Genomic DNA, 25,308 nt, shown 5'->3' with positions numbered 1-25,308 from the left:
TGGATTACCCCTTTCATGTAGCTTCACTAACCAGCACCGTAAAAACCTTTGGCTGTAGAAACAAAGTAGTCATGCTCATATCATGGTCCTCTTCTGATAATGAGTCACAACCTTGTATGGTGTTTTCTGAAAACAGACTCCTATTATGATGTCCTTATCTGGCAGTGACACAATACTGTCTTACTTGTCAGATCCCTTTGTTTTTAAATGAATGACCTACCTATAACATTCTGTAGCATGCTTATCAAAATAGAAAACAGTGTGGGATTTGATAAAATGCCTTTTGTGGTAGCTATAGTTCAGTAAGATTTATTGTATTGAAATCTTTTGGCTTTGTTCACACTGAATGACTATTTCAAAAGTGTTTTGGAAGTCTTACTGTAGGGCTTCTGTGAAGTTGTACAAGACAAGGCATACATAGATTTTTTATTTTCTGACTGTTGAATAGTGAAGTCTTATTTTTTACTTTCATTAACAATTGATGTTTGTGTTTTGTAGAGAGAAAATGGCATTTTTCACACGGCCGAGGATAAACATTCCTGCTCTCTCTGTGGATGATGTTTAATGTCTATTTAAGTATTTCTTTTCAAACCACTTCAGAAAAGTATAATTTTTGTTTCACTGAAGTTTATTTATGTGGTATTACAAAGGTACCAAGTCATTTGTATGTTGCAGCTCCATGTCCAGATTTTTAGCTTTCTCCTTGTCATTGCAAACCCCACCATTAAAATGACTTGATTATATAGTTTGTATATTTAGCAATGTATTTTTGGGAAAGATTTTTTAAATACGAACAAATTCAGCTCAACATTTTTGTTTTAATAAATTCCATTTAGATGTTTTGTACAGCTCTACTTTTTTTAAAAGAGGTTTTACCACAATAAATGTGAATCTGAGACAGCAAGAATTCTTTGAATCTTAAATATACCCCAGTTCTTATAGCTTTTGCTAATTTAAATATTTTTGTACCCAACAGAAGAGGAAATAAGTTTTTTTTAAACGAGCTGTAAATGAGTGCTCTGTGAGCTATGAAACACTTCAATTTCTTTCCAAGTCATAAAAATGGGTGTGGAGTTCAAGATATCTACTGCACTTTAATTTGGAGATTGTTACTTCAGCTCATTATGTACTTGACCTAGAAAAAGTTCCAAAGCTCAGTGAACCCATTTCTGTATAGGGAGAGAGCTACATGGAACATATGCCCCTGTGAGACTTTGATGGCTCAGTGTTTTGCTGAACAAAGAAAATAGAATCATGACCAACTAGCAGTCAAAAATAATTCCATCTTTTAAGGAAAATGACACTTGGTTTTTTATTTTATTTTATATTTCAATTTGGTTTAAGCAAGCAAAGAAATGCTCATGAAATCCTAATATCTGATAAAGAGCTTTTACAAACAAAATTTCTACCAAAATTTTCTATTAAATTCTAAGCAGTCTTTTGTAGGTTTTTTTTAAAAAATCTAATCTCCCTTATTTTATTGATTGGAATAACTGATTTGGAGTGGGTTGCCTCTTGCTACTTTTGAAAACAGCTACTAAACAAAATACAATGAAGCCTTGTCTAGAAATACTGTAACCTTGTCTAAAAGCCATAGTTTACCAAATTGTTGTTAGTATTTGTGTATATATTTTTCCCAGCTTGTTCACTTTGGTTGGTAATGTGTTTATCTTGACTTGCGTGCACACACAAGCATTCTCTTGCTTACACTCTCACCTTTGCCTGTGTGTACACACACACACACACACACACACACACACACACGGGGGGGGGCATATATGCACGTATGCACAGACCATTCAGGCAGTATATTCTGGAGAAAGCTTTCAGCCTAGTGTGAGTCCTATATCCAGGCCTTATTCTGCTCCCTGTCACTGTGAGGTGTGGGAACAAATTGTGGTACGTATACTGTTTTTGAACATTAGTATATTGATGAACACTCAACTTTCAAAAATCACAGACATAAATTATTTCAGGATACCATGTGTGAATAAACGAGAAGGAGGTTTGTGTGAGAGCTTTAAACTCAAACCATGTTGAATTATTTGGAATGTGATACCAGAACAGGTTCACACACTTTCTCCATCCTCCACCAGCACCACTCCCCCTCCCATTTCTCTACCTGTTGCCAACACAAGAATGAGAACAATGGGGATAGGAATACAAAGGCCTTAAAGGTCCACAAGCCAAGATGCGCCTTCATGAGTAAAGTTGATGAGTGGTTTAAAACTGGAAGTCTCTTGAGATGTACATAGTTCTTTTTCATGTATAAAAACACTTTAATAGGCAAGCACTAAATGATTGACTTTATATCTATTTTAAATTTTTGTCAGGATTAACAGATTAAAATTGCTATAGAAATTTATATACCTAATCTCTGTCTCTTTTTCTGACTGTGTAAATGATGTTTCTGAACTGTATCAGTGCCTGCTGCCGAAGGTATAGATCTTTAAGACATGTTTCAAGCCACACTTTGAGTTGGGGGAGAAAGATGCTTCTCAGGGACCAAGAAGCTGTGTAGGCCTTTGTTGTGTATAAAATTTTAAAATACAATTTGTGGATTATTTTTCTTTATCAACTTTGTTTTCATTGGATGCTTGCTAGAAATGGATATACAGTGGTACCTCGGGATGCGAACAGGATCCGTTCTGAAGGCCCGTTCGCATCCTGAAGCAAACGTAACAAGCGACGGCGCGTCTGCGCTTGCGCAGGTCGCATTTTGCCACTTCCACGCATGCACATGATGTCATTTTTAGCGTCTGTGCATGCGCGAGCGGCAAAACCAGGAAGTAACGTGCTCCGTTACTTCTGGGTTGCCGTGGAGCGCAATTCAAACGCGCTCAACCCGAAGCACATTCAACCCAACGCATGACTTTACTTATTTACTTTAAGCACGTCATCCTGGAGATTTTTTTCCATTGCTATAATAGTTCCCAGAGCATGCCAAAATATTTTCCAAATTGCATGCTGATTTGCCTTTGACGTTTTATTGAGCTTAAAGGCCATGAAGAGTCAATTTAGAATTCCATCACTGTAAAGAAAGAGGGCAACAATATCTGGTAATTACATTGCATGCTGTTACCTCATTGGGTCAAGTATTCACTCTGAAAAGGGAACTGGACCATCATCTCAGTAGAGAGCTTCACAGCTGGATAATAATAGAAAGGCAAATGGGCTTATGGGTACATCTTACCAGAGGGGATAGTACTGGATGTGGCTTTGACTCAATGAAGAAAATATTTTTATGTGTTCAACTCTATAGATTCTAATAGTGACTATGAGATCCTTGCACTTCATGGAGTCGCTAATCGGAAAATGTTTCTGTGTGTGAAGCTATACCACAGCATATTTTGCATATAAAGGGGCACTTTAAAATATAGACCGGGAAGTGAAGTTATGTCCTCGAATTTGAAAAGGAACTAGTGACCATTAACAAAAACTGGGGTTGTGGGTTTGAATCCTGGTATTCCAGGTCCCAACACACTATAACCACTACACCACACCAGTGGCGTAGCGTGGGTTGTCAGCACCCGGGGCAAGGCAAGTAATTTGCGCCCCCTAACCCATGGATTTGTGCCCCCTAACCCGTGGATTTGCGCCCCCTAACCCTAACCCCCAGATGTTGCGCCCGGTGCGGCCGGCCCCCCTGCACCCCCCACGCTACGCCACTGCGACCACACTGCTTCTTTAGACACTAATCTGAGCCAGCAATATATATAGCACGCTTGCCATGCTGTTTATAGTGAGAATCATTTATAGTCCGAATCAGTTCCCCAGCAAGTGCCGCTGTGTTTATCCGTCCGAAACAATCTCGGGGTCGGCGTCTTCTCCCGCTCCGAGGCATTGCTGAGGGTCGCTGCGATACACACTCGCAATTCAAGAGACGGGATGGCGCACGGGATGACCCTCTTTTTTATTATTATTCTTTTGGCTAGCGAGGAGGAACGACCCCTTGAATTAAAAACAATAAACATTTGGAAATTTGGCCCGTTGTGGGCGGGAAGTTTTCCGTTTTCTCCTCGCTCTGCTTGGCTTTTACGCGGATTTCGCTCAGGGGGGCTGGACAAAAAGACACCTTTGCCTTGGAAGAGCGGAGCGCGCAAAGGGACCGGTAGAGGGGGCGCAAGAGCACGGAGCGCCAGCACGGAAGCAAGAGGGCTTTTTCTCCCGCTGCCGCTCTTGCCAGGAACTCACCATAGAGAACAGGAGTTCCGCTTCCGGTCCTGGTTTCCCTTTTGTCTGACCCGCGAGGATGGAGGTGCAGGTGGCTCAGTGCGCGGAGCGGCTTCAGCGGCAGGTCAGAGGCGCGTGCGTCCTTCTGTTTTATGGGGCGCGGCTGGAAGGCGAAGAGGAGTGGAGGGCTCGGGGCGGCAGAGGCAAAACGGGGGGGGGGGGGCGGAGGCAGCGCGTGGCTGCTCGGAGGAGGCCGGGCGGCGGCGGGAGGCGTTGCTTATTCTGCCGCCAGCGCGGCGCTTCTTTCCCTTTCGAGGCTCTTACGTCAGCGCAGACCCCGCTTCTTCCCTCCCCCGTGCGAGCGGTTCTCTCTGCAAGGCGTGTGAGGGGTTCTCGCTTCTTCCTGGCTCCTTAGGGGGCGGGGTCGTTGGGTGAAACCTTGACGCCAGCAGAAATGATTAAAACCAGGGCTGCCCGCCTGCCCTTTTCGCCAGCTCAGTTGCCCCTCCCCGCCCCCTGCACGCTTCTCTCGGGTCAACGTCTGAAGTGGGCAGGGCCCCTGCAGAGAACAAGAGAGAGAGGTCGCGAGTAGATATTAGCTGTCATGGGCGATACGTTGGGAAGCCCACCTGTGTTGGAATTGGCAAATCTAGGTTTCCTAAGGGCCCCTGACCCGTCCCTTTTTTTTTTTTAACAACAAGAAAATTCCCCTGCCTTCACCCATCGATCAGTATTTTCGCACAACAGTGCAGTATAATTGAAGGTAACAACTGCTACGTTCTTGTTAAACCAAAATGAATCTCAAAAAACCGGAATGTATCGATTGCCTTGGGCACGCTTGGATGGAGACGCTGTAAATTTGTAAATGTACTAGTAGAAAATAAAATATCTGGAAAGTAAGCATTCCAAGACATGTAACAATTCTCTTTGTAAACCGGATAGATGCAACAACTCTTGGCAGAAGGTGAATAGATTTTTTAAAAAAAATTCTTCCGTGCTTTTTTATACCATATTCCAAAGTTAAAGAGGCACATAGTTACATTTAATTTCTAGCATATGTGGGCATTTCTTAGAGGAAATTTCATTTATAGTAGGGTGCTGCTCATTACTAGCCTAACTTTTAGGTAGCTAAATAAATAAATCTGAATCTGCTAATAGTAATTTTATTTCACAATAAATTTCTAATAACTATAATTTTGCCACATGAGACACTCTTCAGTCACAAGTTTAGGTGTGGTTAGCAATTTAATGAAATTGTTTGTGAACTAGTTTTTGAGCTGGGGAACATGATGGGTAAGCCATGTGGAGACTTGTTCTTTTTTGAACAATGCAGGGCATGTTGTTTTGTTTGTGCTTCTAAAATAATTTCTGCCAGGTGTTTGAGAGAGGCAAACTGAAAGAGTAGATAACCTGCAACATTTTTAGAGCTACACTTCATAATAATTTTAGTAGTGGAAACTGTTCTTTCTGATTTTCATTACTTCAGCACTCAGGATAAACTTTATATGATAAAGTATTTATACACATACAATATATTGGGAGGTCCTAGAAGGTCTAGACTGCAAAAGAAAACAACAGAGCAGGCTTGTTGAGAGAAAGGGACCGATGGCTTCTGTTTCTTCCACAACCTAGTTTTGTGTGGCACTTTCATTTCTCAGGCAGTTGTATTCCTAGGATGATAGACAAAATATTTTTGATGCTGCCTTTGATTTGTATCCAAATTTGATAAGGGCTGAAGGTAAACATATTCAGTAATCAGCCAAAGCAGGCAAACTGTCTCTGATGTTGGGGTACTTTGCATTCAGTTCTGGTTTCTTAGTTTTCCCCATAAAAGAGGAAACATGGTAGGACCTTTTGAATAAAATCATACTGATACGTAACAATAGGTTCTCATCACTCACTCAGGTGGTGGTGAAACTCATAATGGATTCAATCAGTTCTGCTTGCACTACACAGAACAAGCCTACATTTAATGGAAATCTTAGATGATATGGTTATTATATGAATATCACAATCAGCAATGATTATCTACTGTACATATTGCTAGATAAAGTCCTATAATATCAGATTTTTAATGAACAGCTAATGTCATTATGCTCCACCAGTCTTTCCTTAGGGATTGGTTGGTGAATTTGTTGCTACTAATTTTTAACAGTGTAGTTAGTTTAATTATGGATAATAAATACTAAAGATTAAATTTTGATGCAATCGCTATTATATATTACCATAGGGTAAGAAAGAGTAGGTTATATACTACTGGTTCTATTTTGCATCCTAGGAAAAGGAAATCAAGTTTCTGACTGCAGAAGTTGATCGTTTGAAAAACTATGGATGTTTGGGAGTTTCCCCAAATTTGGAAGGGTTACGGGAAGAGAACGCAAAACTTAAATATCGCTTAAATGTTCTACAAAAGGTATGTTCCCTTTCTGAATAGTGCGAAGTGTGGGAAAAGTAAACGAATGGTCATGACTGTTGTGATTCTCAAAATTATCATTTGTCATTGTGAAGAGAATGTGAAAATGTGATTAACGCAGGAGAGATTTCCCACCCACCCCTTACGGTTGAAATTATTCTTCCTTTGAAATTTGTGCAGTATTGTTCTGTTTTACTGATACGTTAACCCTTAAGAAGTTCTTTTTAAAATGTTATGAAGAACCTAAAATAGTTAATTACACAGAAATGCATTTCTCTGTTTGATTATGTTGTCTAGGGCTGGCCGATAACCTGGTTTTAAACATCGCAGTATATCACTAGCTAAACATTGTGATATATCACAACTTATTTCATCTGAAATAAGGGTGAAGCTGTGTAGAGGCATTAGCTGGCTTCACGGTTTTCCTCACATTGTGATTTTCCCATAACATACACACTCTGCCACGTCAAAAATTATGAAACTGATACCACAATATGGACTTCAGACCAGTTTTGAACAATATATCGCCCAGCCTGAATTGTCAGTATTCTTGTTCTTTGACCTGGGATGCATCTACACCATCTGTTTCCCCCAGCGTACATCCAAGGAACAAGAATGCCTGGATAGGTCAGTTGGCTAGAGCATGATGCTGATAATACCAAGGTTGCAGCTTCAGTCTCCATATGGGACAGCTGCATATTCCTGCAATGCAGGGGGATGGACTCATAGCTGCCAACATTTTCCTTTTTTTAAGGGAATTTCCCTTATTCCGAATAGGATTCCTCACAAGAAAAGGTAGACAGCTATGGTTGGACTACATGATCCTCAGGATCCCTTCTAACTCTACATTTTTTTTATTCTAAGAGTGAGAGGCTGCACTTGGTGCTGTCAATTAGGGCTGTACTTTTGGTGCTTTGAGAGGATGCAAGTAAATTGCTGCTTCGTTTAACAAGGCAGTCCTCTCAAATACTTTTGCGTACATCTGGCTGGGGGTAGTCAAGGAACATTGTCTCCTCCCCAAATCTAGCAATTCTGCTCAGTGAAAAAGAGGGTTGCAACCTGCTTTTTAAAGTGGCAGGTTTTCTTTACACCACCAGCAAGTCTACTTGTAAACAAATGACTGTTTGCAAGAATATTTCTTGAACATGAAAACCTTCTGCCTGCTGCTTTCTCACACAGCAGGCTTTTGAAGCTGTGACAGTCTTCATTCTCTTTAGCAGGGTATTTTATTTACAAATCATTTCTGTGTGTGCAGCTATTTTATCGTTGTACTCTGAGCACGTAAAGAGAGCATGCCTCCCTTTATTCTAGGTAAAAATAGATGGAATCTGACACAGCCATCAGGGTTTGTTAATCTTTGTTCGCCTGAAGTCTGATACATTTTGTAAGCAGTGCAAAGCTTTCTTTTGCCTGTTAGCTGGAAGAAGTTGTGTTTCTGCAGAAAGCAGATTAGGATTCATGTGTGTTTGTGTTTACACACACATTTCATTTTAATCATCTGCTATGTTTAGGGTCCTTGAATTGAGATGCACTGTTCCAATGGGCTCCTCAATCTGATGGATGGATAATTAGATTTGTGTTTTCATTTAGAGCCTTCAGGAAGAAAGGAGTAGAAGCAAGCCATCAAAAGGCATGATTAACATCAATAGTCGCCTTCAAGACATTTTTGGAGTGGCTATTAAAGCTGCGTATCCAGATCTAGAAAATCCTCCACTGTTGGTGACACCAAGTCAGCAGTCCAAGTTTGGCGACTATCAGTGCAACAGTGCTATGAGCATAACCCAGGTAATTCATAATGTGAGAATTTGTCGTTGTTCTCTAGTGCTGTATCCAAACAGCACAAAGCCACCCAGCTGAAAATATACATTGCTCAGCTTTGTGCTAATGTTGTAGTTTGAGTGGAACAGCGAAAACCAACCACTCTATATCAGTCTCTCCATTTCTCAGATAAATCTAGCCTACAATTGAGGAATCTTTTCCTTCACTCTTCTATTGTTTACATTGCCACATTTGAATGAACACAGTACACAACAGACAAGTCTTAAAGCGTTTAAAATGAAGAGAATCTAGTCACATGCAAACATGAAACATCATGAAAACTATGGGTTTTCAGTGCTGCACCAATGGGGTTCTGCTGGTGCAACAGAATTTCCATTCATCCATGTATCCCAAAAATCTGCTCCAGAGGGTCCCCCAATCTTTGGGAGCTGATCTTGAGAACAGGCTGGAGGAAACATGACAGGAAGCTCCATTATTCAAGCAAAGCTGCAGCATTGCCTCTACCCCGGGAGGATTACATATCAATTATGGAAAAGCCAATATAATTCTGCCTCTGAAGCAGGGGTGGCAAATGTGGGGCCCTCCAGATGTTGCTGGACTACAGCTTGCATCATTGCTGCTGGCCATACTAACTTGTTCCCCTCCCCATTTTGACTTAGGAAAAAAATACATGTTTTTTAAAAAAATGGTTTAATTTTGGCTTAACACTTTCCAGAATCTTACTCATTTGTATTAATATGAAGCAGTGATTTTCATTTTTGTAAACTGTCCTGAATAAGGTACATGCTAGAATGTCAAGACCTGTATTTCCATATAAACAAATAAAACAACAGTAAATCCTGAACTACAGAACAGCTACCTTTTTAAAAAACCACCTCTAAAATCCTTACCAGTATAGTTTCCCCCTTTGAGTTAAAAATCAGTGTAAGTTTGCAGTGGAAGTTGGACTTCCTGTCACATCCCTTGGAGGATGGTGAAGTTACTAAGCCTGGCAGAGATCTCTTTCCAAACAATACTGTTACGTGCCAGCCGGCAGCCTCTCGGCATGAACTTCTTTTGGAGAAACAGCTCCACAAATGTGTGTTCTCTTCTTCATAGAGCTCATTAGCATATGCACTTGGGTGTCAGCCAGCCCAACACAAGCTTGCAGTGCCTTTTTAAAATATTTTTGACCGCTGCTTTACCCCAATTAAGTCACTGTTAGGAGTCTGGTCTGGTGCAGGTTTCTCAATGTCTGTATTGTTTGCATTCCTTGATATCATAAGGCCTCCCCTCCCTCCCCACAACTTTTGACAGCCCCTCCAGAGATGGGCATGGACACAAGCTGCTTTATGGAATGTCTCCACCCTGATGCACTTTTTGAGCTCTCTCTGCCAGCGTTGACACCCAAGACATGTCGCTGCTTACTTTGCACAGTTTTGCAAGTGCTAGATGTTTGCTTGGCTGATCGTTACTTTCATTGAAATTGATTTTAGTAAACATATCCCCCCCCCCCCGCCCTGGCCATTTCCCAGACACTAAATTTGTTTTGAAATAGTATCTGTTCCTTTAAAAAAAGGAATCTCCCACACATCCATGCACCCACCTCCACACACTTTCCAGCCATCAAAAAATATTTTTCATCCCAAGTGAAGCAATGAAATTTTTGTTCTGTATCAATCATTCTGGACACCAGCCATTTGGAAACTCCTGCTTTTATCTTTAGCTTCTGCTCCACGTGAATGAGCAGTTTCTTGATGTATCGTGCAACATTTTTCAGAATGCTCAACACTTGACAAACAGCAAACATTTGGAAGCAGAATTCTAAAAGGTGAAGGGAGAGAGCTGTGTGTGTATGCAGGCAGGAGGGAGGGAGGGAAAGCAAAGGAGAAAGCAAGCGATATATCTCTAAAACTAATAGCCGCCTAGCCCCTCCAGCTGAGAGTGCAAGCACAATATGCTAATGAGCATGTACAAAGACAAAACACATTTGTGACTGTTTTCCACATTGGCAGGGCACATGGAGAGACTGTCGCCTGGCACGTACGCTCTTGTCATTTTTTGAGGATTGGTTTCTGAAGCCAAGCAATACATCGGAGAGAGAGTACTTGCCATAGAAAGACTACTTATTAGAAAGGAAACCTAGAATCACCTACATTTTGCCGTGGGAGACCATCTGGCTGTTGTCCTTCTCCAATACCAATTCTTTTCGGAAAGATCAGTGGGTTCCTCCCTTTTGAATGTGTAGAACAGCTTTTGCAGTCTGGTGCCCTCTAGGATGTTTTGGAATGCAACTCCCACCAGCCCAGCCAAAATCTGTAGGACACCAGGTTGGGAAAGGCCAGTGTAAAAGTCATCTGTAATGAGTTCTGCATCTCAAAAGATGCATACTCAGAAGAATCATTTGAATTGCTCTGGCTTACATGTGGCAGATGTGGAATTGGCAACTAACTGCTGCTCCCATTTCCTCTGACAGGAAATGGCAACAAAGGACCACACATATGCTTGAATAACAGTAGGGTCCTAGGGTATTTATTCAGTTTGTGATTGCCTCTGCTATATTTACCCGGTGGGATTTTCCAGGCAGGCTAGTTTCTTGACAGATTCCTGTGAAAAGGGAATTCCATTTTCATCACAGCTGCTCAAATGATATGAGCCTGTAGAGGTTTGCCTCAGGTTCTCTGTGTTCTCCTCAGTCAGGGATTGCGCTGCGACCTCTTGCTGTGTTTTTCAGATACTGCTCAAGACCAAGGAGCAAAAAGTGAGCCCGAGAGAAATAGCTGATAAGATTGCCAGAAACATTCCTGACAATGAATGCATAGCAAAGATTGAAATCGCTGGGCCTGGTACAGTTACTCTGTTTTTACTTTTCTGGGACATCTCAATCTAATGTTATGAAGTATTAGGATGAAATGACTCAGTAGACTTCTGAGTCCTTTAGAGATGAACTATAGGAGGATAAGCTCCTTAAGCTTGATGCCTATTCACCCTACCAGGAATTCTGACGTGTATCCCTGTGACATTCTGGCTTCCATAGGCAGACAGCTTTTAAGGCAGAGGAGTAGTACAGTGGTGCCTCGCAAGACGAAAAGAATCCGTTCCGCGAGTCTCTTCGTCTTGCGTTTTTTTCGTCTTGCGAAGCAAGCCCACTAGCAGCTTAGCGGGCTTAGTGGATCAGCTGATAAGCGGCTTAGCGGATCAGCTGTTAAGCGGCTTAGTGGCTTAGGATCAGCTGATTAGCGGCTTAGCGGCTTGGGGAAAAGGGGGGGAGGGGGGAAAAACCGCAGGAACTCGCAAGACATTTTCATCTTGCGAAGCAAGCCCATAGGAAATTCGTTTTGCAAAGCACCTCCAAAACGGAAAACCCTTTCGTCTAGCGGGTTTTCCGTCTTGCGAGGCATTCGTCTTGCGGGGCACCACTATACCTTGGAAGTCGAACAGAATCCGATCCGGAAGTCCATTCGACTTCCGAAATGTTTGAAAACCAAAGTGCAGCCTCTGATTGGCTGCAGGACGCTCCTGTGGCCAACCGGAAGCTGCGGAAGCCCTGTCAAGCGTTCGGCTTCCAAAAGAACCTTCGAAAACTGGAACACTCACTTCAAGTTTTCTATCGTTTGGGAGCCGGAATGTTCAATTCCCAAGGCGTTTGGGAGCCAAGGTACGACTGTACTCAGTTGGGCATTTCTTAGGAAGGTTGCACCATGTGATAATTCTCTGTGAGTTTCAGCTTGGTATTTGTGACAGTTGGGAAGCATTTTATTTAGCTCTGCAGTTAAAAATGAATGTGGCTCTTTCAGAGTGCTTAGCAGCAATTTAAATGAAGAAGTTTTGGAGAGAAATTAAAATAATGTTCCCTATAAATATTATTATTCTACTGAATCATATACATTACCTGAGTGCTTGCAAAATAAAGGAAAAATTTTATTGAAACCCAGTGCCCCTCAGTGAAAGTGATCCTCCTAGCAAACTAATTGCTGACCAAGGCTGCTTACAGGGCAGCATGTGTTGTCTGGACTATTGACTTCTGTTATCTGTTGATTAAAACCAATGGCACTTTGTCCTTGTATCATTATCAAATTGATTTTTTCCCTGTCACTGCAAATGAGTTGCCCTGTTATGGGTAATTCTGCAATACTGTGTTTTTAACAAAATATGTGCTCTGTGCAAAAGAAATCAAAGTCTTAATATGTATATAGTCTCAGAAATCATTTTCACTTTTTATGCTTTTCTGAAGGTTTCATTAATGTGCACTTGAAAAAGGATTTTGTATCTAAACAACTAAGCAGTATGCTGGTGAATGGAGTTCAGCTGCCTGCTCTTGGTGAAAGGAAGAAGGTATGACAGTAAATGGTTAACTAGGTCTTTTCTTAGGTACTGCTGCTTAATGTTCAAGGCAAAGTGTGCGTTTGCAGATAAACTATTTCAGTTGTTTAATGTGCACTCAGTCTGCAGACACGCAAGAGCAGGGTTCCAGAGCCCCACATGGCATGTTCTGTGCCCTTCTTCTGGCAGCCCTCAGAGAAGTTCCTCCTAAGGTCAGAAGTGGCTGTTTGCCCTACCTGCCCCCCGCCCCTGTCTTGTTAGCATTGAAGTGTTTTATGTGAATGGGAGTCTTTGGTTTTCTAATGTTTAGCAGATGTAAAAGGGGACATTTTGAGTTGTGTTCTGTAGAGTGCTAAGGATTCTCATTGAATGTTCTCCCCTGCACACCTACTACAGGAGAGGCAGAAAGTCCGATTGCTTAGTCCTAATATTTAGTTGAATTGCCTCCCTTCAAAAAAAAAAAAATTATTGAACAAGCTCTGTGAATCAACTTTTAGTTTTTTTTTTGTTCGACACCTTGTGAAAGGGTCAGTGGCCCAGTTTGCCGATAATGCTAAGTGTTCACATGCAGGCTCCCGGAGAAAGAATTGCAACCACTATGCTCTCCCCTGATGGTGTTGCTGTGCTATGGTTTGACATATCAATACATCCAAGCCAAGATTTGTGTTTTTTGCCTGTCAGATAAATCATGAGTTGTAAACCAAGAGCAAACTTTGGTTACAGCTCATGATTTGTCTGGAGCATGACAAGTCGCAAGCCTGGGTTTGGATAGGGTCCAGATAGCATGAGAGCAGCAGAATTAAGGGAAGAGTGAAGCAGTTGTAATCTTCCCTCCAGAAGCCTGCATGTTTCCCCACTCATGCTAAGCCATGGTTTGGCTTGGGGTTATGTGTGAGCCAGGTCAGTTGGGTGCACAGTGTGCGTAAGCACCAGAACAGGATTTTATATATTGTCTTGTCACTGTGGATAGTATCTGAAGGTGTCCATAACTGAACAGTGTGAACAAAATATTCACTATTTGGCTCACTTAGGCCCTGTGCATATGCAGTACTCAGTGCGGGAAGTCATTCAACATCACTTGGAGATTATGTTTAACGAATGCATAATATGCACAATTCTCTGTTCATGCTTCCCACAATAACCAGTGAATGTGTACAACAGCCAGTGTTTATGTGCATTTCCTAATTGCAGATATATATAAAGGATGTTTCTTGTTTATAATTCACATGTTTTTCATTTCTTGTCCTACATAAAGGTGGTGATTGACTTCTCCTCCCCTAATATTGCAAAAGAGATGCATGTAGGTCACTTGAGATCAACTATAATTGGGGAGAGCATGTGCCGCCTCTTTGAGTTTGTGGGGTTCGACGTACTAAGGTAAGTCCAGCCATGGTAGAATTGCACAAATGCTCAAAATGTATATGGGCACACACTTTCATTTCTCTTGTCAATGTGGATTCTCAGTAATTGCCCATACAGCGGTGTTGCTATGTGCCATGGAAGTGCTATTCCTTTATGAAAATCACTGCAATACCCTATGTTTTGAACCCTGCACACATCCACCATCCTTTATTTAACCTTACTTTTCCTTCTAGAACTCTTTCAGAAACACTTCCCCCCCTCTCTTTTCTCAGAGCCTCTCAGCGTGCCAAGCAAGGCTGGCCACACCCCTTGTGGTATAGCTGCAAGGCATCTGGGACCCCGCACAAGGGATTTTGACAGGGTTGTCCACACACCTGTCAAATTTGCCATGTGGGGTGGGGCCAGATAAAGATCTCCCCCCCCCCCCGTTCCCCACCTTTGGCTTGAATGCATCCAACTTGCCCTTTACCTACTGTCCTTGACATTTGACATACACCATGCAATACGACATTGAGATCTAACTTGATTTGAATGTCAATGCAAGTTGCTTCCTAATTATAGCCTGGAGTCACCTATCTTCTGCATTTCACTCCACAAACATCTTAAAGCTTCAAAGGAGAACAACTGTCTCTATCCTAACTTTACCGCAGCAAATTTGCCTAATTTAGAAAATTTAATCACCTTCCAACTTGTTTTTCTGGAAAGGATAGTGTATGAGTTGCGCCATAAATTATGTCCATAATCCCCAAACAAACCACATACTGTATAGGATTTTAAAATATTTTTTAGCAGTCCATTTCCTTCACAGGAGCACTTCAGAACAAGCCTTGTATCTTATCCACAGCTCTATTCAGAAGATATTTCAGTTGTGCTTACAGTCTCACTTGTTTTGTGATCTTTACTGTCTAGATTAAACCATTTAGGAGATTGGGGTACCCAGTTTGGCATGCTTATTGCTCACCTGCAAGATAAATTCCCAGACTATCTGACTGTTTCTCCTCCCATTGGAGATCTCCAAGCTTTTTATAAGGTATGTTTTATTTCAGATATATGGTTACCCCTCCTGTTGTTGCTGCTGCTTAACATTGCTCAGAGCTGGGTTGGCTAACTTGTGGCCCTCCAGATGTTGCCCTACCCCTGACCATGCTGCTGATGGGGCTGTGGTGTACTCTTGGTGAAGCTTGAGGGAAGGTTTAGAGCACTTAACAAAATCAAAAATCAAACGGCAGCCATTTCCATGGAGAAATTTGAAGGAAGTCTGCATGAACTATGGTTTCAGTCTATGCTTAGCTGTCTTGTAAACGTCTACAAAAATGTATTTTGCTGTAAGACTTTCATAATGATTGAACTGAGTCAGTGCAGAGACTTAGGATGAGGGAGTGACTTTATCAGGGGAATAAGTTTAGTAACAAACAGTGGGCGAAATCAAATGTTGTACAAGCTGAAGTAACAGCACTACCTCCTTCCTCTCCTATCCCCCCACCCCATGCAGCTTCTGTGCTCTCCCAGGTCTGCTCTGAAAGTTCCCCCAGCCATCCAGAGTAGATTGTGGAGTCTGCAGCAGATAGAAGAGGGAAAAGTAGTTCCACTGGGTGAACAGTTTGATGTCAACTACTATTGCAAATGTTTTAATCTTCTGAAACATCCATGCACTGTAACCCTCCTTATTGAAACAAAGGCAGTTTATATAAAGATTGGACTAATTGCTGAGTCACCTTTTTGGAAAGGGTAAAATAAGTATACAATCAGATTCTGTATACTCATTTCTGATGGCTTAAAAAGCCCAATCCAGGATCTGCATGCACAAATCCACATGGATTTGATACTGTTCATCACCTATTTCTAGAGGGGGGTAAGAGGGCAACAATATTGGATCAAATTCTGCTCTTGATCAAATTGTTGACAGCATTAAGCATAATTCTTGATTATCAATTTATCTTGATAATTTATAAAATAAGAGTTTCTGGGATGCAGGGCTCTTCGGTAATGACTAATTCTTCAGTTAGTTCTCATTGGAAACTTGGAGAATCCTCTCCAGATAAAAAGGTAAAGGTACCCCTGCCTGTACGGGCCAGTTGTGTCCGACTCTAGGGTTGTGCGCCCATCTCACTTAAGAGGCCGGGGGCCAGTGCTGTCTGGAGACACTTCCGGGTCACGTGGCCAGCGTGACGAAGCTGCTCTGGCGAGCCAGCACCAGTGCAGCGCACGGAAATGCCATTTACCTTCCTGCTAGAAAGCGGTACCTATTTATCTACTTGCACTTACGAGTGCTTTCGAACTGCTAGGTGGGCAGGAGCTGGGACCGAACGACGGGAGCTCACCCCGCTGCGGGGATTCGAACCGCCGACCATACGATCGGCAAGTCCTAGGCGCTGAAGTTTTACCCACAGCGCCACCCGCGTTGTTGTACTGCACAACAATTTATATGTGCTAATACATGGAGAAGTTCAGGCTGCTGTTGGTGGATGTTCCCCTGGGATATTAATGACAAGCATTAGGCGACTCACTATTGTCTATTTGATCTGTTTCGACTATTAAAAGTATTTCTCTTTACTATTTATTACCTGTGCTTTTGTTTGCTTTGTTTTAGTATACTGTGGAGGTTATTGTTTCATGGTGTCTGTGTATTCTTCTTAACCTAGGAATCTAAGAGAAGATTTGACACAGAAGAGGAGTTTAAGAAGCACGCATACCGATGTGTGGTGCTATTACAGAGCAAAAATCCAGATTTCATTAAAGCTTGGAAACTTATATGTGATGTGTCCCGGAAAGGTGACTAGGAATTATGCCACCTCTTTTTCAAGTGGACCACTTTGGGCAGTTTTGGATGATGAGGATTATTAATAGTGTTGTTGTTGAAGCCCTGTAAAAAGACTGGGATTTGAGGGTGATAGTTTCAGGAGTCACAACAAAGAGTCTTGTGGCACCTTTATTTTGACAAAATATTTTCTAAACTAGATGCATGGAGTGAGAACCTCAGGTGCTTTTGTGTGTGTGCGCGTGTGTTTCTGTATGTGCACACACATATACATATATGTGAAGAAAACAAATTTAAAAGTTGTAGCTGAATGGCAATGCAAAAAGTACAGTTAGAGTTTAGGTGTGTTCAGACTGATTCTTTAGAGCAGCATTTTAGTAGTAGTGAACAAACATGACCTAGCAAGGCTGGTCTAAAGCCAGTACCTCAATTTCCTTATTTTACTATGATGTTGATGATGCATTATATGAAGTAAATGAAAGGGCTCAAAATTCCTCATTTCACTCTTTCTTGGTCAGAGTTCCAAAAAATCTACGATTGCTTGGACGTTACCATAATAGAGAGAGGAGAATCTTACTATCAAGATAAGATGAATGATATCGTGAAGGAGTTTGAAGAAGGAGGTAACACAACTATCTGCAGAATGGGGAATTAAATTCCTCAAGACTATTTTTCACCATAGTACAATGGGTTTCTAAAGCTCTTTGATAAGCTTGTATTTTACTATAGAAGAAGTGGGGAATCCTTACCACTACCACCCAAGAACCACAGTCCTTTAGAGATAGTGTGCTGGGGGAGGGTGGTCGCATGGCAGTAAAACAGTCCCTTCCATTCATGCATATCCCATGAATCCATTCTTGCTTGTGCACGCACACACTCTCTCTCTCTCTCCCCTACAATTTGCCTTGAGAGAAAACTTCTCATTTGCTCCAATGGCAGGGCTCTGGATCTGGTTAGGGATGCTGAGTCAGAGAGGCTTTAACACTTTGCTTTCTGCTGTAGTCCAAAAGTAGATAATGGCCCGGCAGCTGCTGTTAGCTTTAAGGAAAACATCTCGCACTGAAGCAAGTTGAAGTTCTTCCAAATGCAAATTACAGGTGGCTGATCCAGATTAGGCAGGCCCTCAGGAGGCAGCAAACGGTTAAAGCTTCCAGATCAGGAATCAACACTGGCTTTCTGCTCCCCCAGTTTCCATTCTAGTTAGGAAGGAAGAAAAGCCCCTCATTCTGCAGCCAGCATGAAAGCTGAGGAGTAGAGGCCCCAGGGACCAGATGGAAGTGCTGCAAAGTTGGAACGAAAGGTTATTCAAAAGATAATGTTTGAGCACTGAACTACATGCAAATGCTGCAGGAGGGGCACTTATGGAAAGAACCTCTCAGCAGGAGGAAAGATCCTAAAGTCTACTACTTGCCCTCCTCACAACCACCACCCTCCAGGCTGTGTTTACTGTTTTCTTTTGCTTAACCAGCCTCTGAAACCAGCTATGAGGAAATGACCCAGAGGTGGATGAGCTCTGCTGGAGAGAACTGGCAGGTGCAAAATCTTTTTAAACACTCATCCCTCCTGCCAGTTCTCACTAGCAGGTTCCCCTCAGCGCCCACATTTCTGTTATCTTGGCAAATGTAGGTATGGAAAAAAGCACATCCCAGGATAATGTGTAGGTTCTAACTCTGTATACCTGCTGTCATGGCATTTTGTAGCATGACAAAATAGGTTGGTTGTTAAGTGTTCTTCATTGAAAGGTTTTGTATTTGTGTTTTTATTTGTACATTACTGTGTAAAAATACCTTGCTTTCCAAACCTCATTTCTCATTTATTTATTTCTACCCTTAGGATTTGTGCAAGTGGATGATGGTCGGAAGATTGTATTTGTTCCAGGGTTTTCCGTTCCCTTGACAATTGTGAAATCTGATGGGGGGTTCACATATGACACCTCAGACTTGGCAGCATTGAAGCAGAGACTGTTTGAAGAAAAAGCTGATTATATAATTTATGTAGTAGACAGTGGACAGGTGAGTTTCACTGACCTTTATTTTGTAGTCCTTTGTTTTTTAGGTTTTTAGCTTTTTGAGTGTAAAACTACTCACTAGTGTATTCTTCTCTTTCTAGTTGCTTCTCCTTTGTCTTAAAGCAGGATTCTGAACCATAATAAATTACATCCACCCCATATTTTAAGCCTACAGATCAAGCCACCTTATTCACAGTACTGTAAAGGGCAGAAACAATCATGTTGCTTGCTAAAAAGGAGTCACCAAATTATATAGGTCTCCCCCCCCCCCCCCCCGTTTAGCAGAAGCCTTAAGAGGAATGGTTAAGAGTTTGGGTATGTTTAGCTTGAAGAAGTGAAGACCAAGAGATTATATGGTAGTTATCTTCAGATGTCTGAAGAGCTGTCACATGGAGGATGGAGCAGGCTTGTTTTCTGCTGCTCCCGAGGGTATCACTTGAACCAGTGGATTCAAATTACAAGAAAAGAGAACCTGATAAAACATTAGGAAGAACTTTCTGATAGTAGCAGCTGTTCGAAAGTGGAATAGGCTACCTTGCAAGGTGGTAGATATGCCTTCATTGGAGGGTTTTAAGGTGTTGCTACCACTGTATGTATATATATATATATATATATATATATATATATATATATATATATATATATATATATATATAAAGAAAAAAACTCAAAGTAGTTTACAGCACATTAAAACATTAAAAATAACACTATCCAGAATACAATATTACTGAAGAAAGTCAAATACAGAAAGTATGCATCCAGAGTCACAGAATTAACCAGTAACTAAAATACTATCTTAAATATTTCAAAAGAAAACACTACATAGGAGGTCGGCTGCAGAATGCACATTTAACACATGTAGCAAAGTTAACACATGTAGAGATTGGAATGTCATCTGCCAGGGAGTCTTTAGTTATGGTTTCTGCATTACAGGGGGCTGGGCTCGATGACCCTGGTTGTCCCTTCCAGTGTGGCATTTCTATGATTATGTTAGTGCTGGTGCTTTACCATCAGTTGTTTTAATGACGTGTTGCTTTGCAGGCTGTGCACTTACAAACCATATTTGCAGCGGGTCAGATGATCGGCTGGTATGACCCCAAAGTGACCAGAGTAACTCATGCTGCTTTTGGAGTGGTGTTGGGAGAAGACAAGTAAGTTTGCAGATAATTTTTTCAGTATACAGTAGACTGAATTGTGTTGCTATTCACAGACTGGAAAGCTCAGGATTCTTTTCTGTTGAAGATGTGTCATGAGATCACCAAGGAACTCCTTATGTGCATTGGCTTTGTACTTCAAATCTTCTATCCTTGTGTTTATGTAAGAGCACCCCATAGGCTGCACATTAGAAATTCCAGGCTTCCTGCCTTCCAGCTGCAGCTCCTTGTGCTGCTTCAGAAACAATTCCAGAGCATTTCCCGTCTAAAGTGTCTTCTGTGTGTGTGTGTGTGCAAGGAACATGGTAGTTATGGTAGAAAGTGTGCCTCTTTAGGTTCCATACACAGGCTTCGGCAACCCTTGCAGCTCTTGTAGATTCTGATTGTTGTGCATTGCTATAGTTATTGAAAAATGCAATGTTAAGAATAGATAAATCCTTCAGTGAATGTGAGTCTCAAATGCTAACATAATCATGTAGGAATAATGTAATGCATTGCATTGGTTGTTCACTTCAAGTCATCATATAGATAACTTGTAAATTTTAGTATAGGACTTAACAGGGTGATGTTTTGTGCTATTGAATAACTGGACTCATCTGTTGCATTACTGGTTCCCAAACCTTTCATTGTGAGTGCCTCTCTGGGCCTAACTCTTTTTCTGTCTTTTGAGCTTGAAATCATCTACCAAATTAGTTTGTTGAGTTTTTCTTATTTGTCGGCACACTTCACATTTAGAAAATAGCCATTACTATTCCAGCGTGACCTTCATTTTGCACTTTTCTCGTTAGGTGTATTGCACTGCATCCTCGCTGCAACCTAGTGGCCCATTGCAAATATACATGCTTCTCTGTTGTACATTCGGAAGCTTCACTGTTATGTTACAACATCTTATATTGGTTTACATCTGTTCCCTTGTTCCTAATGATTATAATGAAAGAACAGCTGTGCGATCTCTTTCTTGATTCTGCTGTCTGTGCTGGAAATTGGAAATTTGTGCAACTATATCTGCCGATTACACATTATGCACTTTTTATGGGTATTATTATCTGTTTTGGTAGCAATCACAAGTTAGGTAGTACTCAAGAGCAGGTAGCAGTGTACTGTTTTGCTGCGGGAACACTTGCTACTTCTGTCTTCCCCTTTTTATAACTGACTGTCCCCATTCCTTCCTGGGGCTGTGGTGATCTTTCCTCTCTCTTTTTCCTTATCTAAATACATTCTGTATCCCTATATTATTTGGATTATAATTCTGCTGAATTGTAATGGTATGAGTGTGGCCACAAATATAAAATCTATGTAGTTCAGTGCTGGAGCTGAAACAAAATATTTATTGTAGCTTTCATGAAACAAGGTGTGTGTCTGGGATAATGTATCTATGTTGGTGAAAACACCAGCAATAGTTTCACTGTTTCACTGTTTTCATCTGAAGTAGAACTTTCTACTTGAAAAGAGTTGTCTACTTAGAAAACATTTTCATCTTTTGTTGCCAGGAAAAAATTTAAAACCCGTTCTGGAGATACGGTACGGCTGATTGACCTTCTTCAAGAGGGACTTAAGCGTTCAATGGACAAACTGAAGGAAAAGGAAAGAGATAAGGTAACAATGGGCTTCCTTTTTCCATTGTCTAGGAAGTAGACTTTATTCTTCTACTACCTGGTTCTTGTAAGGGAGCATGTTGCTGGCTTGTAGCACAAACCAAACCAAAGACCTTCCGGGGTTAAGAGTTCAGCAGATCTTGTCCTTTCCCAGTTATGCCAGCTTAAGTCCTTCACCTCAGCTCATCTGGCAGAATTTAAGACAGTAGGGCAGAACAAGGAGATAATTACTCAATTGGATCATGTGACTTAGCAACCCACTGCAATTTAGTCAGCAAAAAGGGTAGTGTAAGTGAAATTCTTCTGGGGAAGTTTGGAATAGGCATGTTACGCCACCAGCTTTCTAAAGCTATGATTACTCTGTTAGTCTGTCCACATATTTGTCTAGCCTCATCATATGATGGCAGTGAATTTGCTGTGTTGCCAATAGTACTTTTCTCTGACTTTGTCCGGGGAGTTGACTTCACTGCTTAGTGTTAGGAGAAAGCTGTTCAAATCTCTCCGAAGTGAAATATGGTAGCATAGACAGTTGGTGCTCATTCTCGTTCCTACAAATTCATGTGATATATTCTGTACTTAACTACAGAGCCCCAAAAGCATGTGCACCCAAGCACATTTGAAAATGTACATGAAAAGTAAGTATGTGGGAAAATGAGCAGAAAGATTTGCTTTCAGTGGTATTGACTGCAGACACTGTCTTCTGTGGATGTCTGGATCCTGTTAGAATTACAGTGGTGCCTCGCAAGACGAAATTAATCCGTTCCGCGAGTCTCTTCGTCTTGCGGTTTTTTCGTCTTGCGAAGCACGGCTATTAGCGGCTTAGTGGCTATTAATGGCTTAGCAGCTTTAAGAAAAAGGAAACAAACTCGCAAGAACTTGCAAGACGTTTCGTCTTGCGAAGCTAGCCCATAGGGAAATTCGTCTTGCGGAACAACTCAAAAAACGGAAAACTATTTTTTCTTGCGAGGCATTCGTCTTGCGAGGTACCACTGTACAGGATAGATGAGAAGTAACAGAATTGAAAGAATGCAGCTGACTCGCAAAACTAGTGTGTGTGTAGAACTTTCCATTCACATGGATATGACATTTTACTTCACAGTGCCAGTGTTGTTACTTAAAAGCAAAGAAGAGAAAGATGGGGTCTGATTTGATAATTTCTTTTTGAATTAGGTTAGCTTTGGATTTTTCTCATGGAAATAGGTTAAAGTAATGAATCCAGGTTATTTGTCTAACTCGCAGCATTCACAATTGTGCTGCAAAACACCAAATATAATTTGGGGGGGAATAGGTCAATTCTGCTCATCAGAACCAGTGTACAAAACATGGTTGGCTATTATTTGAGAGTTTTCTAGGGGAATCTTCCAGAGGATTAGGTAGATTACATGAGCTCTTGACCAGGGGTGGGGAGTCTGTGGCCTTCAATATGTGATTGAATTACAGCTCCCATCAGCTTTAGGAGCTGTGGCCAAAGTTTAGAAATATTAGAGGGCACTACAGTCTTAACCACAAGGGCCACAAGTTCTCTATATCTGCCTTGGACTTTTTCAATTTAAAACATGAAAATAAAAGCCCCGCCCGCCCCCAAACTCTGTTGCTTGGAACTTTTTATCTGGTCTACAAAGTAAATCTTATTTGCATTCCAGTAGATGGCAGCAGAGGATAAAATGACAGGTTAGTAGATCAGCTTGTGTGTGGCTTTTGCATGGGGCATCAGCTTCATTTGCTCAGAGTAAAATTGTCCCAAAGCTGTACAAAGCACTGGTCACCTTGCCAGGGGCTGTGTAATTGCTACCACTTCCATGGCTGGTCTCATACTCTGTGAATGTATCAAGCTTCTGCCCAAATGATTTCAGCTGTTCAGAATATGTTTGCCTTGGGTTCACTTCAGTTGCTGTTCAGTCTAGGTTTCCCCAGTTCTGTCCCCTGGTTTTGTGGTGCAGCCTTGTCACAATATGTGTTTTATTTCTCTCACAGGTTCTTACTCCTGAAGAACTGAAGGCAGCCCAGACCTCAGTTGCCTTTGGCTGCATCAAGTATGCAGATCTTTCCCATAATAGAATAAATGATTATATCTTCTCTTTTGACAAAATGCTTGACGACAGAGGAAATACTGCTGCTTATTTGCTGTATGCCTTCACGCGAATCAGGTAAAGAAATTTGTAGCTTCTAAATTTAAGACTTTGTGAGGTTTAAATACATGTATTGCACAATTACAACCTGATACTGCTGCATTTCCAACTTTGATGTTGGAAGATCGACTCAGCTGCATTCCTATTGGGTCTAATATGAGACTTGTTTTTGTGGCAGATCTATAGCAAGGCTGGCCAATATTGGAGAAGAGACACTGCAGAAGGCAGCTACACAAACAAAGATAATATTGGACCATGAGAAGGAATGGAAACTAGGCAAATGCATTTTGAGGTTCCCTGAGATTTTGCAAAAGATTTTAGATGATCTTTTACTGCACACCCTTTGTGACTACCTCTATGAACTGGCTACTACATTTACTGAATTCTATGACAACTGCTACTGTGTGGAAAAAGACAGACAAACTGGTGAGTTAAGTTCATTTTAAAGGTGAGAAGGGACAAGTATAGAGGGTTGCAGGGGACCAGAGAGAGTAATGGATGTAAGGGGAGGTACCCCAGTCATATATCTTCAAGGTTCTTTGTAAACTAAAAGGGTAGAAACATCCACTTTATGTAAATGTTGTGGCAGAGGGGCAGGTAACCTGAATTTTGAGTATGAGTAAAGGTTATTCAGGGAGTTTTTCTATGAGTAGAATAAAACATTTTAGAGGAATCTACTCTTTTCCCTTTTTGGAACTAAGTGGTCCATTGAATCAATCATTGAAATTCCCAAGGCATGGGGCAGTGGTACCATTTTCTTAATTGAGCAGCACAGTGGCATAGCTGGTGGGTGGGTGGTCCCAGGCACATTTTGGGGGGGGCGCAACCAGGTTTCCCCTCCACAAAAGGGGAGACTGCTGCCGCCCTCCAGGAGGGAGGAAGAGGGTGTGGTTTAGGAAGTGGGCGGGTTTAAGAAAGCCTGCTTCTCAGCTGATCAAGTGCCCTGCTTGCATGAGCCAGAGTGGGGGCTTTGTTAAATTGCTCTGCGGGTGGCTGTGTGTCCCTCAGCAGAGCAGTTTTAAAAAGCTGCCTGCCCACTTGGTCCCTCTGTGGTACGGTGGCTGAGGGACTCACAAGTGGCTGAAGTGCTGCTGGGTGAAGCCTTCATACCAGTCCTAGAGCAGAGGCAGATAAGAGCTTCCCCTCTCCATTGGGCTCTGGAGTGTGAGTGTAGCCCCCATGCTAATTTGCAAGCCTGGGGTGCGATTGGACTGTTTTGAAGCAGTGGGCTTCCACCGTGCCCCCTTGGGATGTAGCCGAGTACTGTGGAGTACTATTGCACAGAAATGTGAAGGGACCAGAGAGAGAGAGAGACAGCTGGCTCTGCTGACTAGTAATCTGGAGAGCAACATATCTCACTTGGTTTTTTGTGTCTCTTGTGTAGGCAAAATAGTGAAAGTGAACATGTGGCGAATGCTCTTGTGCGAAGCAACAGCTGCTGTTATGGCCAAAGGTTTTGACATCTTGGGAATCAAACCAGTGCAGAAAATGTAACTATGTTGACTTTTCAGATAACTTTTCTACACACAAAAATGAACTATTTAGTTGACTATTATGGCCTATTTGAAAAATAAAAATGTTTAAGTTTCATTGTCTCTACTCCATGTTGTAGGGCAGTATTTATTGTAACTGCTT

The 25,308-nt window shown here is 41.7% G+C and overlaps 2 protein-coding genes and 1 long non-coding RNA gene across 4 annotated transcripts in view; 2 read left to right on the top strand and 1 right to left on the bottom strand.

Moving 5' to 3' along the window:
* WWC1 (WW and C2 domain containing 1) overlaps positions 1–2,365 on the top strand; it is an 80,050-nt gene extending 77,685 nt beyond the window's left edge. Inside the window, exon 23 of the mRNA XM_081184732.1 lies at positions 499–2,365. Within this exon, the coding sequence (XP_081040858.1) occupies positions 499–565 (67 nt within the window). The 3' untranslated portion in view covers positions 566–2,365. The remainder of the gene's footprint in view (positions 1–498) is intronic.
* On the bottom strand, positions 1,460–3,846 carry LOC308581960. Its single transcript, XR_014005410.1, has 2 exons — positions 3,670–3,846; positions 1,460–3,492 (listed from the first exon to the last, which is right to left on the bottom strand). It is a non-coding gene; the product is annotated as an uncharacterized lncRNA (long non-coding RNA).
* A 323-nt stretch (positions 3,847–4,169) lies between these two features.
* RARS1 (arginyl-tRNA synthetase 1) lies at positions 4,170–25,272 on the top strand. Of its 2 annotated transcripts, none has more exons than XM_081184736.1 (15): positions 4,170–4,297; positions 6,452–6,586; positions 8,177–8,371; positions 11,079–11,190; positions 12,579–12,679; positions 13,923–14,044; positions 14,939–15,059; positions 16,672–16,801; positions 17,306–17,410; positions 18,621–18,799; positions 19,837–19,946; positions 21,440–21,545; positions 23,519–23,691; positions 23,852–24,099; positions 25,058–25,272. In XM_081184736.1, the coding sequence occupies exons 1-15, from the start codon at positions 4,253–4,255 to the stop codon at positions 25,165–25,167; spliced, it is 1,992 nt and encodes a 663-aa protein (XP_081040862.1). In that variant the 5' UTR covers positions 4,170–4,252; the 3' UTR covers positions 25,168–25,272. The 2 variants fall into 2 exon arrangements, with proteins under 2 accessions (XP_081040862.1, XP_081040863.1); XM_081184737.1 differs by having other exon boundaries at positions 4,242–4,304.
* Positions 25,273–25,308: the final 36 nt, after the last annotated feature.

The sequence above is a fragment of the Podarcis bocagei genome (genome assembly GCF_964188305.1).
Source record: "Podarcis bocagei genome assembly, chromosome: 2".
Lineage (NCBI taxonomy): Eukaryota > Metazoa > Chordata > Lepidosauria > Squamata > Lacertidae > Podarcis > Podarcis bocagei.
This window is presented reverse-complemented; position numbering and strand designations above follow the sequence as displayed.

What these genes read in the sequence shown, in the direction of transcription:
- RARS1 (XM_081184736.1), top strand. Translation starts at nt 4,253, where the DNA reads ATGGAGGTGCAGGTGGCTCAGTGCGCGGAGCGGCTTCAGCGGCAG. An exon ending in CGGAGCGGCTTCAGCGGCAG is followed by an intron (nt 4,298 to 6,451) that starts GTCAGAGGCGCG and finishes TTTGCATCCTAG; the next exon opens with GAAAAGGAAATCAAGTTTCT. An exon ending in GGAAAAAGACAGACAAACTG is followed by an intron (nt 24,100 to 25,057) that starts GTGAGTTAAGTT and finishes TCTCTTGTGTAG; the next exon opens with GCAAAATAGTGAAAGTGAAC.